Source organism: Athene noctua, chromosome 6 (genome assembly GCF_965140245.1).
Source record: "Athene noctua chromosome 6, bAthNoc1.hap1.1, whole genome shotgun sequence".
Lineage (NCBI taxonomy): Eukaryota > Metazoa > Chordata > Aves > Strigiformes > Strigidae > Athene > Athene noctua.
This window is the reverse complement of record NC_134042.1, coordinates 43,829,826-43,847,194: the sequence shown is the minus strand read 5'-3', so window position 1 is coordinate 43,847,194 and position 17,369 is coordinate 43,829,826. Positions and strand designations below refer to the sequence as shown.

General features: G+C 36.8%; 1 protein-coding gene across 2 annotated transcripts in view; it reads right to left on the bottom strand.

Moving 5' to 3' along the window:
• Positions 1-5,388: 5,388 nt before the first annotated feature.
• Positions 5,389-17,369, bottom strand: part of PPM1A (protein phosphatase, Mg2+/Mn2+ dependent 1A) — a 35,742-nt gene continuing 23,761 nt past the window's right edge. For both annotated transcript variants that reach the window (XM_074908812.1, XM_074908811.1), the window contains 2 exons: positions 15,416-15,473; positions 5,389-13,077 (listed from right to left, as the gene is read on the bottom strand). In XM_074908812.1, the coding sequence (XP_074764913.1) occupies positions 15,463-15,473 (11 nt within the window). In that variant the 3' untranslated portion in view covers positions 5,389-13,077; positions 15,416-15,462. The remainder of the gene's footprint in view (positions 13,078-15,415; positions 15,474-17,369) is intronic.

Below are 17,369 nucleotides of genomic sequence, written 5' to 3'. Positions count from 1 at the left end.
CCTTTATCTCCTTCTCTTGTAATGAAGCAAGGAGCACAACTCAAAACATGTATTTTCTTTACATCTTAGAGACTCATGGTCTGGTCTTGTGGTTTCATAAATATTTTTGTGAATGTGCTGCCAGAACAGGTCCAAAGAGTTTGAACACATCACGCAAAGGTCCCATCAGGGCTGTACCTCGGCACAATGACACCCAAGGTTGGGTGGTGAAAAGCCAAAAGCTGATGCTACATGTAGACTTCTAGGCATTAATTAAAAATTGAGATCAAATCTCTACCCCCCACCCCACCCCCCAGACGCTTGTGAGGGACAATAAAGCGTGGCAGATCTACCTCAGGATGCTGGAGAGAGGGGAAAAAAGATTCAGGTCAAAGCACACAACATACAAATCCTTGGGATGCCGTAGGGCACAGTATGCAACAACCTCAGACAGTTTTGAAAATCGATTACAGAAGCCCGTCAGCTATTCAGCTGAGTCAACGACCCTATCTATGCATGGCAAAAGGAAAACAACTACATCTTCTCTGAGCTAATATGTATGAGTGTTCCTGGCCCAGGATCCTCAGGTGGCTAGCAAAACGGGACCTATGGAAACAGCCCCTCCCAGCTATTCTTCTTCAGACCAGGGGAGGAAAACACGGGCTTTCTTTTCATAAAAATTTGATTTTCATGAGATCAAAATAGATGAACCCCAGTTCCCCTCTTCCCCTTCAAAAAAACATCACCAGCTGTGCTAGGGGTCACGATGTAATAGACAAAGAACGTGTGTAATTCAGGAACTACAACTGCCTAATGAAATATATGTCAAAAGAGACAGCTGGCCTGAAGGCTTGGGCTGCCCAGTGTCTTTGTCTTAAGGTTCTCTCTAGCTAGAAGCACAGGAGAATTAGGACTGGTGAAATGGGGAAAGTTTTATCTGGTACATTCAATTGCCAATGTCTCCTTTTTTGCACTTAAACTTTCAGGATCTGTAACTACTGTCCAGTTAAAGCTTTTCTGCTTAGGCAGTGTAAGCCATAACCAACGCATGAGAACAAAGGGGTTTGCTCCTGGTGAGCAGAGCATTCAAACACAGGAGAGAACCATTACGTGTGATTTGGGTAGCAAAGTAGTGGCAACATTAAGACTCATGATGCTCCAACAGACGGAGAAAAATGAGCCTTGCTGTGTTACTACTTGGGAGGGACTGATAGCTGTTGCCATCATCCTCATTAGAGCAGAAGTAGTAAAGTTCTTGGTTAGTGACATGCATCGAGTCTGCTCTCTCCATCAGTGCTTAAAGCACAAAAGATATTTATGCTAACCATATAAAAACATTTTTAAACTGATAAAGATGAGGGAATTGAGAATAAGTTTGGAGAACACTACTTCTAAAAAACTTGTAAATTGAAGCACAGGGATTACATTGCTTAAAAAGATACACTTTTCAAACATGAACATGATACACCAGCAACAGTTCACTAGAATAAACACATTTTCCAGGCAACAGTGCAAAACCCTTTTGAAGTCAAGCAATTCTGAAGTAAAAAAAAAAATAAAAAAAGGTCAAAAGTAGCTCCATTAATTTTCTTTGCCTTAGCTAATGTAGACCATACAATTGTGTCTTCCTTTGTTTCTTTCTCTTCTTTCAGAAAAACCCATAGCAACAGTAGAGGAAATGAATTGTGGGTTCAACATATGAATGGGCTTACTTTTAAGCACGAGAGAAGCTCACTGGCTTCAGCTGGGACTGAATGTTCAGCATATGCTGCAGGGCTGCCAGCACGGGACCTACCAAGTGAAAATGGACTAAATGTCTATGCACGGTCAGATAAGCCGAGACAAGGTATTCACACTACAGCTGAATTAGCTGCCTGTAGAGACAGGAGAGTTTAGCTTTTTAGAAGTGCACCTAAGAGCCTCAACCATACTAGACCAGGTGGTATAGAAAGCAAGCATGCACTATTCCTAATATGAGAAAATGTAGAGAATGCACACAGATGAAAGAGGGAATGTAACAACACCTAGAGGATTTGCAGACTTTTACAGAGTAGTCTGGCAGCTTCAGGCCAAAAAGAGATGGTTAAAGAAGAAAAATCAAAGGGACTGGGTACGTGTGAAAGGCAGCAGAAGGAATGTGCTTCACTGCAAGCAAAGCAAGAACCAACCACAGAACAAGACCCAGCTGATTTGTGTACACAGGGAATATAAAAATTAGGCTAAAGGTTACAGTCTACCTAGAAACAAGGTGATAAGCACAGGCCCTTATCACATTTTAGTATCAAAGCTTTGTATTAGCTATTAGATCACAAAAGCTGGGCTGTGGCCTGGAGCAGCTTTCTTCTAGCACTGAACTCATGCCTGTGCTGAAGTTTTCAGATGCAGGTAAATTGAGACCCTCACCCTCAGGTGGACATCTGAAACTGGGGCAAGGTTCAGCCTATGAGGCTGGCCACCTATTAATGTTTCCTCACAGAACAGTAAAGTTTTCATAATGAAACTCCTGTAAGTTTTAAGAGTGTAAAAGCATTCAGCTAATATATTTCTGTAATTAAATACTTACATTATTTCAATTCACACTGTACATTTAATTGCCAATATATTCAGCAAAACCCTTCATCCTTGTTTTGTTTGGGGTTGGGGTTTTTTTGCCTTTTTTTTTTTTTTTTTTTTTTTTTTTTTTTTTTTTCCCTACCCTGAAACTGATTCCTGATATTCTGCCAGTCTTGAGTTCATTACTGGGAGTCAACAACCACCAAATGGAGGGTGACTTCACTTATTTTTCCTGTTCCAATTGTATATAGTCTTCTAAGATAGCTGAAGCTGAGCATTAAAATTCCCCAAATAAAAAAACCACCATAAGAACAGCAAAAAAATCCAAACCCACTCTGAAATGCACGCTTCAGGATACTTATATTAGTATTAAGACTGATTTGATTGTGTCACTTCATATTCTTCAGGTAACAGACTCCCACTACATCCATGACTGGGGTGAACACTACAAAAACAATAATTCAACGGGTGTCTGACCTTTTGGAAAAAGTAATCTGGATAAGTAGGAAATGCAGAAAAAAGCAGAACAGCTGCAAAAGACCTGGAGGACTGCCATGTCCAAATATCCTGTTCCTACTGTCTAGATCTTAGTCTAGGGACTCCACAAGTCATTTTAAAAACAGACCAGAAAAGCTTTTGTCTCCTTAAATGCCTTTTTTTCCATGCTTGTAACATACCTTGAATTATTTTGTTGAAGGAAATTCTGCATAGCTGTTTTATCCTTACCTTCTTATAGTTTATTGGATGGGATTCAAGTTTCAGAGGAAGGTGACTGTTCTCACCAAGTTATACTTGGTATTCACAAGCCAGCAGCAAACTTACATACCATTTCAGAGTAAGGGGGAAGAGCCGTGATGCAGGTTCAGCAAGGTGATACTTCCTAAAGAGAATCAGCAGGACACTGGACAGTGTCACAGACACTTCTACTACTAAGGAGTAGAGGTAAAGAAAACACATACAGCTAATTGTATTTACTTCATATCTGCTCTACTGTTCAAATAAACTCACTAGTTTAAACATCTATTCAGAAAACATTTAATTCAAGACAAGTCTAAGTGGTAGGTCACAGCAAAGTTTTCAGTCCTGTTTAACAGGATTAAAAACCTGGCTAGCAAATATTTTCTTAGAGGATGAACACCAGAAAAAATTGCTAATTGGGAAAATAAACCTCTCACAGGTGTGGCTCCTAAGTAGGATCTTTGAAAGGCTGCAGATAATTTTAAGTTCTCTCACTTTCAGTAAAAGCATTAGAAAGTTTACACTAAGACTGGTAAGTACACATTAACTTAATCAATATATGAATTCTCGATATATTGATGAATTCCCAGTCCTGCAAGCTCACAAATGAGAGCCATATACCATGTTCACTCGATTCCCAGAGCCTCTCCTGTATATGCATATTTGCAGGGATAATCGACTTAGTTATTTCTATCAGTAACTGTAAACAATTCTTCCTGCTACTCTTTGCCAAATTCACCTTCATTCCTTTAGAACATCACATTAGAATATACTCTAAAATACTTAAAAATTGCTGAAATCTAAAACTGAACTCAGTTAAATGATTTAACTGGGCTTCAGGGTTCTACCTCTTTTAAATTAGCCCATGTAAATGCTGTCTGATTAAATTCAGCCACAATGAACACCTTAAGTTAGCTTAACATTTCTATTTAAACAGCTCCGGTGACATTCAAACTTATTCTTACACATCAAGATTAAAAATGTATTTAAATCAACAAACAATGCTGTTCAGAGGTATATTATACTTTGGCTTTGAGAAAAAATACACTAAAATGTAAATTTCCAATCAGATGGGATAAAACATTCCATAAACTTTGAGCTAGAAAACAAAGGGATATACTCTGTCTCCCATGTTGGCTCCATTAATGTAAACAAAGGCTAATAGTCAATCATATCATGGCAATTTCAGTTTTTCAATCCACAGAAAATGTTCCCTCATCTTGCTAGACAACTCGGTAGTTCCGATTTTTAATCCTTGAATGGATGGGACTGAATCTTTAGAAGAGCCAAGTTTGCTCCAGGTCACAGGTGACAGCAGAGTACCCTCCTGCCCCCTCCCCGGTTTAATTTTTATAGTCCATGTCAGAATTCTAACAGCTCCCTGTCTATAAAGACTTCCAGAGAAGATAAATGTGAACTGATAACATATAGGCTCATTTTCCTTCTGAATAATGCTAAAACCAGTGTAAAGATCTATTTTAGCCTTTAGCATCCTTAAATTCTTAGAAATCATATTACAAAAGTCTATCCTCTATTTTACAGTACTGAATAAAGGCAGAAGATACAAATATATTTTGCTCCTGTGTGACTCAGTTTTCCAGAATTTGGGCATCCTAATCAATCCTTAGCTCTCTTGCAAACCCCAGCCCAGGTGGCCTCTGGGGAACACGGTGGCTGAAGCCAAGCACATGCTACTTTATCTTAGAATTTCAATGTGTGAGGGGAAAAACAGGGAAAAGGGGGATTTTTATTACTGTAACTAAAAATGATTAAAATAAGTACTCAATATTCCATTTTAGTATAACTAGCTTGAATCAGAAAACTGAAGGAGGCCTGAAAAGTCTGTAAATTAATAACAGTAAAACGATGTGAAAATGGTTTATAGCATACCACTCAGATACACACACACGATGTAATTGCCTGTTTTATTTAGTGGAATCACTTTTGTAGATTAGAAATATTTCCAATTCCCATTTACTGCAATGCAAGCCTCCACCATTGACAGGCATAACGCAGTTTGTTCAACTGATTCCAAACCAAAAAAAAAGAAAAAAAGAAAAAAAGTACAATCTCAAAAGTTAAGTTAGAAACTACACATTTTCTTTGGGACCAGGAATCTGTACATAGTACAAAATATACATTTATTGAACTTTCTGTAAACACACAGTTTGAATTGTGTAAAACTGTAAATAGTGGGTGAACTACGTGGAGAATAATTTATTATATATTGTTATACATTCTACTTAAGGAAAATAGTTATGCTCTTGTATATTACTCTGTTAAATTTATAAATTCCATAATGAAGCTGTGTAATCTGCAAACATGCTTTTCAAGCTTAAATCTCTCCATTCATAACACACATTTATACAGGTCATCAATGAAAAAAAGTTACACTTTCCACAAAATAGATATAAAGAGGTCATGAATTTCTAAAAAGACAGGCACAGCATGTCACTACAAACGAGACCCTGATACGATGTGGAGTCAATTCTGTGAGAAGACAGGTGAAAACTCTCTAATTCAGCATGTTTGTACGTGGTCTTAGTAACAAGACAGATGCTAGAAACCAAAATCTCTGCTTTGAAAGATTTATGAAGCAGTCAGTTCCGGAAATCAAACTTCACACTTTTCAAATATCCAGTATTCCCTGGCTAGGAGAATCTAGGCTTTTGTCTCATATTAACCCTTCATTGCCAGTCATTTAGTTTTCCAAGTCATGAACTACCTGGCACAATTTTCCAAGAACATTTGCATAATCCAGCACTTAGTCCAAAAACTAGATTCCTGGCACCAAAGAGTTACATCTGGTTAATAAATAGAACTTAACTCTTGGTACTCAAGGTCACTGCGAATCACACCATCAGCAACAAAACGTATGCTAGGAAATCCCAACTTCCAGCTTCAAACAATTGCACGGCATTAACTCCCAAAAGGTGTGGTGGCAGGGAACTGGAGCATCTCATGTACTCGGGACTGTTGGATAATGCCCAGTTTCCAATTTAAGAGTCTGGAAATTTCAACTGATAGCTGACTTGCCAGTCTAGCATCAAACACTTAGCAAGAATACAAAGTTTCCCTAAAAACACTGACAAAGATCCTTTCAGTAGGTTTGTCACTGGACATGGAATTGTTATGTAAATTCAGTACATTTATTCCTAGATTTTTAGAGTCTCACTGTTTTTCCATCCTGGGTAACTCATTTTGGATTTCATCCTTTTATTTATTCTTTACAGCTAAGAGCACTACACTAAAGACCGAATCTCTTAAACTGTGCCCTTCCAATGTTTAAAAGAAAAAAAATGCTGATTTACATGTTTAAAGAATTATGAAATTGTTACCTCCAATTAATATTTTAAAATTACCACCTTCTTCCCTTTGGCTTTGAGAAGCTTTTTCAAAACCAAAACTGAATAAAAATTACATTTCTTTTTCATTCCAAGAAAAGTGGGACAGTTAATGCTCCAACATGGTCAGACTTTATATATTGTGAGTAAATCTCCATCAGCATCAGCAGGATGTAGTTACGTGCCTGATTTTCCCAAGATTATCTTAATTTTCCCCTGTAGCTTGACCAAAAATACTGTGCTTCAGCCTGAAATCCCAACAGTGAAAATGAAATCAGCTACTCAGTATTTCCATTGCTCAGACTGGGTTGAATTCTGTAATGCAAGTGAAATTAAACTCTGGACCTTAGTCTACAGGCCGTGATAGAAATATGTAATGTTTTATGACTTGCCAGTCTCAGTTTTCTCATTTTAATTCTTAAAGACATTTCTCCAAAGAAAGAACAATGGCGTCTCCTTCAACTCTGGAGGCTTACTCAATACGAATGGAGAATCCTGTCTACTTTGGCCCTAAAAAAACCACGCTTGCACCAGCTCTTCAGAGCCACAAAGTTAAGGGAAGCAAAAAGGAATTTCAGTTTTGGCCCAATGTCATTGAGCAAGCTGAGAAGTGCAGATGTAGGGCTCTTAAAGGAAAATGTTACTATCTGATACATCACTTGCCCTTACAAATAAATGGCTGGTTACACAGTAGTAAAGACCATTTGTTTTGTGTGTTTTTTTTTGTTTTGTTTTGTTTTGTTTGTTGTTTGTTTGTTTTTTTTTTTTAAACTAGATGCCTAGTGATATTTTAAGCATTTGGGCAGAAATTGGTAAAAGTTAAATGTAAAAATCTGGCTAGGCATAAAACAATACATACTCTAGGAATCTGATCTGTCATCATTACACCTCTACTGAAGTTTTGACACTTTTAGAGCAGAACTATTTCATTAATTCTATAAAAGGCATTTTTAAAGTTAAACCCACTTTCCCAAATTTTGTGGTTGCAAAGGTTAGGGGTTTTGTTGTTGTTGTTGCATTTACAGCAATCCTCCTCCAAAACCCTTTCCTAAAACACCGTTATCACTCCTGTTCTCTTAGCTTGGAAGAAAAGACTCTTGAAGGGTGTCTATGTGAGGGGAGGAAAGAAAAATATATTATCTGATTTACTGCTACTCAAAAGGAACATTAAATAAAAACACAGATAAAGCAAGGAACATACATAGAGCCTAGGTCACTATAGGTCAAGAACTCTGATACAATCAGGAGATTAAAGCCCCAGACATTTTTTTCATGTAATAAGTAAACAGTAGAAATATTTGTAGATTTTTCTGGAAACAAGTTTTCAGTGGGAGATAATGTAAACTCAACTTTTAGCATGTTGTATATTCTTTTTTTTCCTGCTTGAAAGCATTTAGTGGTCCATGAGAATAAAGACAAGCTTTAAGTTTTCCTACAGCTTCCTGAACTGTCAACAAATGCCATGGCCCAGGTGATTGCTATCTCATTTACAAAACAACATTAAAAGCAAAATAGGGCTACAGAGTGCTTCAGAAGGCACACACCTGGGTCTGCAGAGATCTGCAGACAGTGCAAACACTCCAGAGATAGCTGGGGAAGAACTCACCAAAAGATTGAATTCTTTGATCAGTATTTCACAGACAGGTCAGTCAAAAGTACTTAGCTCCAGATTATTGTTTTTAAATTTTGCTCCATTTTTACAGCTTATAGCAGGAATCACATTCATTTTATGCACTACAGCATCCTAGAAATTCATGCGTTGAGTCTCTTTTTACCACTTCAAGAATTAAAAAACCTATCCAGCCAAGTAGAGATTTATACCGCATATTGGTATATAAAGGCTCAGGTTATGATCATCTCAAACACACGTAGCAGTAGGAACAAGGAGCTATACTAGTTATCTAGGAGACATTATTTTCACGCCTCATGAAGCTTGGCACAGAGTAACAATTCCATTTTCTACAGCTCTATAACTCTACGCAGTTTTGCTGTTTCTGAACCTATGCAAGGTACATAAAGTTTGTATTAAAATACCGTATTTGCCAAACGATGAGGAAAAGGGTAACATTTTACTAAAGGTTAGCCAATTTCAGACATGGGCAAGCTTAAATATCAAGAAATTTAAATATACCAAGTCATTTGTGCATAAAAGCAATTCAAGGTGCGGGTAGAGATGAAGGTGAACATCTCAGCATGATGAAATCCTGACGTACACTGAAAAAGGGTAAACTGTAACAACCATATCATTAACCTAATTGTGGCAGCCACACCATCCATCCCACAGGACAGAGCTACGCACATCTAGAGAAAGTGAACGAAAAGTAAGTTTGTCAGCATGGAACTCATACACAAGACAACATTAAAACCAGTCTCATGATTCCACTTTTAAGAAAAAGAATGTTTACAAAAGCAAAATGTATGTCTTTAGAGTGGAGAAAGACCTGCAAAGGCTTCAATACTCCCTACACAGGTCAATTATTTATCTGCGTTTCAGGTGTGGTTTCCCAAACCACAGCAGAAGGGGTGGTGCAACTGTATCTTTGCTCTCAGTCCTGTCTCCCCACTCTGCCTCTTGCCCTTGTACCAGCATCCCATAGCTGGATTATCAACTTACCCAGCTGGAGATCACTTTCTCCTAACTGCATGGCCACACAAGCATGAATGCCGGCACAAAAAGGGCATAGGGGCAAACGTACAGAAATAGTTTAGTCTTGACACAAGTCAATCATGAAACTGTATCTTTACTTCATAAGTTACAAAAAAATGAAATGCAAATCGGAAGTCTATCCTTTCCCAATATATCAAATTAAGATGGGATTCTTAACAGGGAATCAGTTTAAGTGAAAACTGTTCCCTGATTTTGTTAAATCACCTTTTTAATTTTCCAGTTCTTGAACTCAGATTTTAACCTATACAGTTGAGACAGTACCAGCTTTGCAATAAGCAATGTAATGGACGCTAAAGTCAGTTTATTGTAAATACATGTTAAAATGATTAGCTTTGGCACCTGCAACAATTATCAAGGTAAGTGCTACCACTACTGATCTGCTGCTCAATATTCATTCAGGCAGTCCACTAGTAGGACAGAACCTAGGATCACCGCAATTCAGCGTAGTTCAATGGCAAGCAGATGAAATCTCTCTCTCCGATTCTGACTTCTGCTGAAGATTAAAATGAATGATGGCCACGCATCAAGGTCTTTGTGGTGCTGCTTCCTGGCTAGGCAAGAGCAAGCCAGGAGAAAGGCCCTGGCTTCATAACTTGCACAGGACCTGCAGATTTCTGCCCCACCATGTGTACCAGGGACTCTACTGATACAACAGATTTACAAAGCCTTGCAAATCTAGGACCTTAATGTAATCATATTTAGTTGATCCAACATTGGTTTTAAAACACATTTTAGAAGCCTCTGTCTTGAACATATTTCAATGCTGAATTAGTGAGAATTACTTGAAACAGTTGTCTATAAAGCAGTACAGGTATTCTCCCAGAATGATCAGTGAAACATTTAATCTGACTATAACAAAACTCACAGAAACTGAAGGCAGTGAAGCTGTCAAATGTAGAAGGAAAACAAAGTCTCATGGCATACGAAGCAAAATAGCTTTACAAATGTAATTTCCTTTTAAAAACAAGTAAATTGGGACCATCCTATTTGAACATGTATTTAAAAATACATCTTTTAACATCACACAATTTTCATTTTTGTCACACAGGAATCTTTTTCCAAGAGGGAAATAAATAGCACACAATACTTAAAAAAAAAAAATAAAAATCGCTGCCTTGCCCCTGAGGTGCTAATGTTTTTAGCATTTAAAAAAAATTTCTGGTGCAAGAAGGAGATGCACAAAGGTGCAAAAGTGCCTTTTTCTTTTCAGAGCAGTGAAAAGTACAGCTTGCCTCTTTTCTAGGTTGCTTTATACACTTAACTCGTATATTTTGTAATCAAAATCTGTATCTAAAATGGCAGTGTTTATGCATACACAATAAATTCAGTGCTCTGACCTCATCAAAACGCTGAACATAGGTGGGAGAGAGAAAGGCCTGAAACGGGCTTTCTTCCACTACCCTCAAACCTAGTTACATCGCCTGTAGCAATAGCAGAATTATTTTCTTTCTAACCTTTAGGAGACCTCATAAGAAGAGGCTTCAAATATATCATTTGTCACTGAGACAGTTTAAGTGATTATGGTTTGAAGTATGGCTTTTCACACCACAGTTTTGCTTCCGATTTTTCAAGTTTAAAACTCAAAGGTTCCACAGTCCAGTTCAAGGTTTTGCAGTTTCCAAAACTAAACTTTAGTCTCTATGAAAAAAGACAGAACTTTATCTGCCAAGTCCTAAATTAAGTTTAGCTTTTTGCACTAATACACCATGTTTTATTAAATATGCTTGTTAATTAGGTGCCTGTGAAGCTATAACTTAACACTATTATAGTTTTGCACTCTACAACAAAATTAGACATTTTAAGCATTTATTCATAGGTAGGTAAGGAACTGGTTCTTTAAGCAAAAATTGCTATAAATTTATAAATACAAATAGTGCTTATGTTTTCTTCATTCATGCTTGAACAGATTACAAACTGAATACAATGAAGTTACGTTTAAGCACCCCACATAGACAAGAGGGATAAAAGAAAAGTTTGCTGGTATATACTATACTTAGTTCCAAGACACTATAAGTTACTTTTTCACTGTTCAGTGTTCCCTAACTCTGCATTAGTTTTAAGGCTATATATACAAATATGTATATTTCAAAGTTAGGGAAAGACATATAGCAAAATGCATGGTACTACATTTTCCTATCAAAAAGTAATTATACACCAAGTTTTGATTCCATTTAACTGCAGTAAATGTTACAATCTACTTGTTTTACTGATTTTCCTTTTGGGGAATCTGCCTACTAAATGAGTAAACTACATATTAAATACAATATTCTCAACCAAAATGACAATACAAGGTGCACAAAACAGCAGTTTTGCAAACAACGACTGACTTGAAAACTTAATTTTCGTATGCTCAATGGGAGAAAGCTAAGCTTAAATCAAATTAGTTTATTATCTTATAAAATTTTAAATTAGAATTTTAAACAACAAACAGTTAAATATAGTCAACATGCTATATCTCAAATCACAAGTACTGTTTAACCACTAGTCTGTCATTCTAAGTGGGTCAATTAAAAACACACACCATAAAATGTTAAAGATTGTCAGGCTTTGACAAATGTATTTTTATCAAACAGTAGGCAAATTCAAACCAATGCACATCTTCAGTGGGGAGAAAAAAAAAACAACAAACAAACACCAAAAAGCCTGAAAAAATCCACACTTGTAAAAAATAGGGTAACGGATTAATCCCACATCATCCTCTAGCATATGGCTATGTCTTGGGCAATAATCAAAATCCTTCCCATTTTAAAAATGGGCTACCAATTAATAAAAATATTCTTCCACAAGTAAAATATCATTTACAATGGCACTGACATTTTAAAAGGCAGGAAAAAAGGAATTACACATTTGTGGATAAATGTCTTGTTTGTTAAATCAAGCTTTATTGATAAAATGGAATTCAAAGTATTTTACTTGGAACAGCAGCAGACCCAGCCAATCAGGATTGTAAAAATGCTGCAGACTCCTACTGTATGTAGAAAGCTGCCTGTTCGAGCTCAGTGATTAGTAATTTCAGGTAAGGGTTAATGAAAAAAAAAGAGGTGCAAGGAATCAAGGCATTCTAATCCCAAGGTTCGTACGCGTATGAACACAATACTATTAATAGGGCATGATTTAACTCCCACTGAAGTCAAAATCAGAACTCCCTTTAACTCAATGTGAGAGCAGGAGTGTGTCCAAGAAAACAAGATACGTTTGTTGAAGAATGTGCACTACTCAGTTATTTTTCCATTGCCAAGCAAATTCACACACTGTAATCTCTGGTAAGTTGCCCAAAAGTTCAGCTTTCATATAAAACAAAAAGTTATCTTTACAGTTTTGTGCACCTCTTGAGCACCTAGCTGGCTAGGCTGCTGCTCCTTGCAATCCAAAACCACAACATGAATTTAAAGGGATATATATTGTTGCATCACACAAGCCAAACATTTCTTCTAACCTTTATAGTGATTTAAAGCAGTTCATAATTAAATATGAGCTTTTTGTACAAAGACAATTGCACTTTACAAAAACAAAATCATACAACATAAATTGCTGGAGTCTGATTTACAACATGAATTATGGTTTGAAATCACGTTTACAGAAGTCTGTTTTACAAAAAAGATCAGTTCCTGGGCTAGATGTCATACTGCTGTAGTCACTCTCACCAACACATCGTATTTCCTTCTTTAATTAAGGTTGAGGATGGATGTTAAGAAGGGTCACTGAGGTTGGGCTGCACTTTCATTTGAAGGATGAAACGTGAACTCCACAGCCAGATGAGCAGTTTTACCACATATCATCAGTTGAGGCAGAATCCTTAAAAGAAAAAAGAAGGAACCCTTTAAAGTCTGGAGTGCCCACAGTTAGAGCAGTTTCTAGATAATCCAGACTGAAAAGGGTAAAGACTTAAATCATTTCAGAGCCTGTTTTCTCTTGCCTTTCAGAAACAGCATTTAAGAAGTATCTAAAACACATGTATGCTTAATTAATGAAGCATTAGTACCAAGACATTTCAAAATCTGACCAAGTGTTGTGGAATAGCCTTATCAAATCCCAAAATAATATCCTAGGAACATTATTCAAAAGCATTCCCAGAGTAGTTAGAAGTAACACAAAATGGCACACTTACTACACAGGTGTGTTAACGGGGTAGGATGTGCCTCATGCCATTTTTTATTATCAGTTACCCCCTTTTGTGTTTTCAACCCTCCCTCACTGCACAGAAGATAGTCATCAACTGACACCCTGTTACAATTCAGATCAATTTTAACACTTATAATTTAAGGTTAAATAAGTATAGTTTGGGCAACTGCAGGAAACCCTAATTTTGGATGGTAATAAAACCGCAAGGAGAAAAAAAAAGTAAGAAAAAAATTGGAAGCAGACACATGCCGTGCTCTAATTCATAACTGTATGGCCATACTACATGGCATTACAACCACATGCCCAATACCTGAGTATCCCTAAAATTTGGTTCATTTAGGCCCACAAGAAACAGTGGATTTTAGTAACTACCACATCCCTTAAAAACGTCTAACTGATTTCTTCTATCAGTTAAAAAATCCTAGTACAAATCAAATATTTAATTCTAGTAAGTTTCTTAATCCATTAGCCTTTGTGTCATGTCCGTTTTCTTTCCCTTGCTTAGGTTGTTCTAGATTCAGCTTTCTCTAAGTGCCTCATCAGCTGGGTGCACAGGTTAACACCACAGCTAAGAAGCAGGACCACAGCTCAGTAGCTGAAACAGCAGCTAAGTCAGTAGTACAGGTCAGAGCAAACTGGTTCCGTCCTGCAATCTTTGGTTGTTCCACCATTACCTGCTACTTTCCCTTAAATAATTAAGGGACATGATGGGCTTTAACAACAGCGTATGCTGGTGCTTTACAGGAGGTAGAAATATTACTCCTCTTTAAAGGCACTGCCTTACTGATTCAAGAGAAAAGAGGCTAATTCAGTCTCTAGCAATGCCACGTATGACAAATTCTTAGCACTAAAGTTCTGCACCCTTCATTCAAACTTGCACATAGAATTCATTACAAACCATAAAGAACAGTTGGCACGGAGGAGTAGTAAAAGAAAATTTCACTAAAATTACCCTTTGCAAAAGTACCACCTCCAGTTTTTTTCTTCAAGACCAGAAGTAGCAAAGGAGAGCAATTATATGAAAGACCAAAATGGCTCTGCTTGTTTCAAGTGCAAGGATGAAGAATAAAAGCAGTAGTGAGTAAAAACACAGGAGCTGCATGCCAACTATTCAGTATGCAAATTTCTGTATCCAAGTTGCCAACATCATCAAAAAACAAAGAAGTTTGTGTACTGTACATTTGTAGACCAGTAACATACTCTAGAATGTATGTTGAAGGTAAAGTATCTTCTTTCAGCTGCTATTTAGGAATTTTTATGCTAAAGATATAGTAAGAACTGTCAAATAAACTAGCATCCAGTTGTAAAGCCACTGCACAATTCTTTATGTGGATCTGGATGTTTATCTGGATGCATTTCACTCGTGTCATATTTAAGCATGTAAGTAATTTTTGCAGATAGGTAAAGGATCAATTTAACTGCTTTATGAAGTACAGCACTTTTGGTGACAATGTTATTTCCAGTGATCTGACTGCAATTGGGATCACTGTTCATAATTTAGTTTGGGGTTTTTTCCCCCACTGACAGCAGATTGATGTCACTAATCTCTGAGATAAGAACCTAAGCTATATGCTTCCTATAAGATGCTCTATGCTGAAGAACAAGTGTGCTTACACAGTCTGTTTGGAAAATTGATATATCCTTAAAGCATATAGTTACAAATCTGTTTAACCTACAAAAGTAGCCTTTTTCATCTTGGTATTTGGGGAAAATGTCTCCCATAATACATTACTTTTCTGCACTATTTGGCAGGAAAGCATCTGGAAACCCAGGCAGAATTCAAAAAATGAAATTCCAGAGGCCAAATGAATCAACCATACCAGAGGTCTGAAACTATGATCAGCACAAGGCAGCAGAAGACAATTATAAAACATAGACCAAAGAGCACAACATTGCTATTGCTTCTTTGGGGAAAGGGGTCTTTTAACAAGAATTAGCAATGTGTTTCTTTACAAAACAAATAAAATAACTTGGGTGGGGGGAAGGATAATGCAAGAGAAAGGATACTCACAGTATCATCATTCCTGTAGGGGTTCAGTCTGTTATAAACAGCTTCAATCACACTCCGTCTAGAGCAAAAAAAACCCACAAGATTTTAAGACTGTGTCTTTTTTTTTTTTTTTTTAAAGTCAAATTCCCTAAGTACAATTTTAAAGTCAAACTTTAAAAGGTTTCAAATACACAGAAACAAGTTTACTGCAAGTTAGCACTAAGTGTCAATAGACACCGAACACAGCTACCACATCCTTTAAAACCTTTTGGGTTCAAGAAAAAAGAGGCTGAGTACCATTCAGAGTTCAGCAGAAGAGCACAATCTGACATTCAGAGGACACTGCAATGCCGCTTGGTGCTATGTCTCTTGACTTTGAAGAAGGGCATCAGAAAGCTTGATGGATGTTTAATGCCCTTGCCATTTGTGTGTCTGATGAACACTGCAGTAGTATTTCATGTATGATGGCACTTTCGCAGGGGAATGTATTTTTTTTGTTTTCTGGATGTGCAAAAATTGCACTCTGAAGTACATTTTTGTTCACGTTACACTCTGAAATGTACTTTCCATGTGCAAACCTGGAAAAGTTATTTCTGAGGCAAAGCAATACTCTTGTCACAATAATACATCCAACTCTCTCCTGCAACTTTTCCTCAAAAAAATTTAAACTGCAGGTAGCAGCTCTATGTATTCTATTTTCAGATTGAGAAGAATTTTGTCTGGTGAGAAATACTAAAAAAATTAATTCAAGCCTCTTGACAGTTTCCTCCTTTAAATAAATCTGATTTGCATATTTAAGATAGCTTGTAATTCACTTTCAACTCATAGCTTGTAATTAACTTTAAACTCTGGTATTCCTGGCTTTTCTAATATTGATAGGAAATATATTGATAAAATATTAGTAGAAAAATTGCAAACAACATGTAAATGAGCAATATGATATTTTATTTATTTATTTTTTTTACACAGGGTGAAAAAGTTTTCTTGAAAATTGATACTCAAAAAAACCCCAGACCAATGTGAGGCTGAAGGAAGAGGAAGTCTTTGCTTTACCCAGCATATAAAGAAACAACTTTGGAGGGGGTGCAGGAAGGAAAGAATGGGAGTAATAGACAGGAATTACAGATCGGACTTTAAAAGAAACTTTCTTCCAGATCCCCTTTCTGCAGAATGAAATATGACGAAGTAGCAGACTACAACTGCGATACAAAACAAACTTCAAAGAACAACCTTTTAACTGCTCATGAATGCATGCAGAGCCATCACAAAGGGGTGCATTAGAAGAAAAAAAGCAGATGATAGGCTTCATAATCATCCCGTAACATTGAAAAGTGAGGAACTACCATGCAGCAGTATAAACATTATAGTGAATCTAGTGAATGATTATAGGGCATGGAAGAAGAGGCTGAATTTAAAGCAACAAAAACAAGCAATTACACACAAAGTACATTGCACATATGAACTGGAAAGCTTCCCCTATCTTTCAAGAAATATGTATCTTTTCTTCTAAATAAAGGCAGGTTTCTTGAAAGGCATTATTTTCCTTCCAAATTGGCAGCAGTGCTTTGAGTTGCACCACCATTCAATTAAATCTGTACTTCTATCAATCCCTTTTCAAACTAGTATCACTACAACACAAAATGCCACAGAAGTCAGTCACTTCAGCACTTCCTCACAACCATGATGTTACTGCTAGCCAAAGGAAATTGAGAAAAATCAATCTGTGTGCCATATTTCATGAGTAACTGACTCATCGATACCTCAAAACTACAGCAAGGCATCCTAAACAGATGCTGCTATTTTATTTTAAATTGCTATCTCTCCTCTTCCTAGTCAAACAGTTCATATAAGAACAATTTTGTTTTGCAGAAGTAATCTTTACGGTTCAGTTATTTATTCAATTACATACCTACAGTCTTCATGTTTTGGTGTAACAATACAAAAATCATACTCTGAAGAGTTAAAAATATAGTCT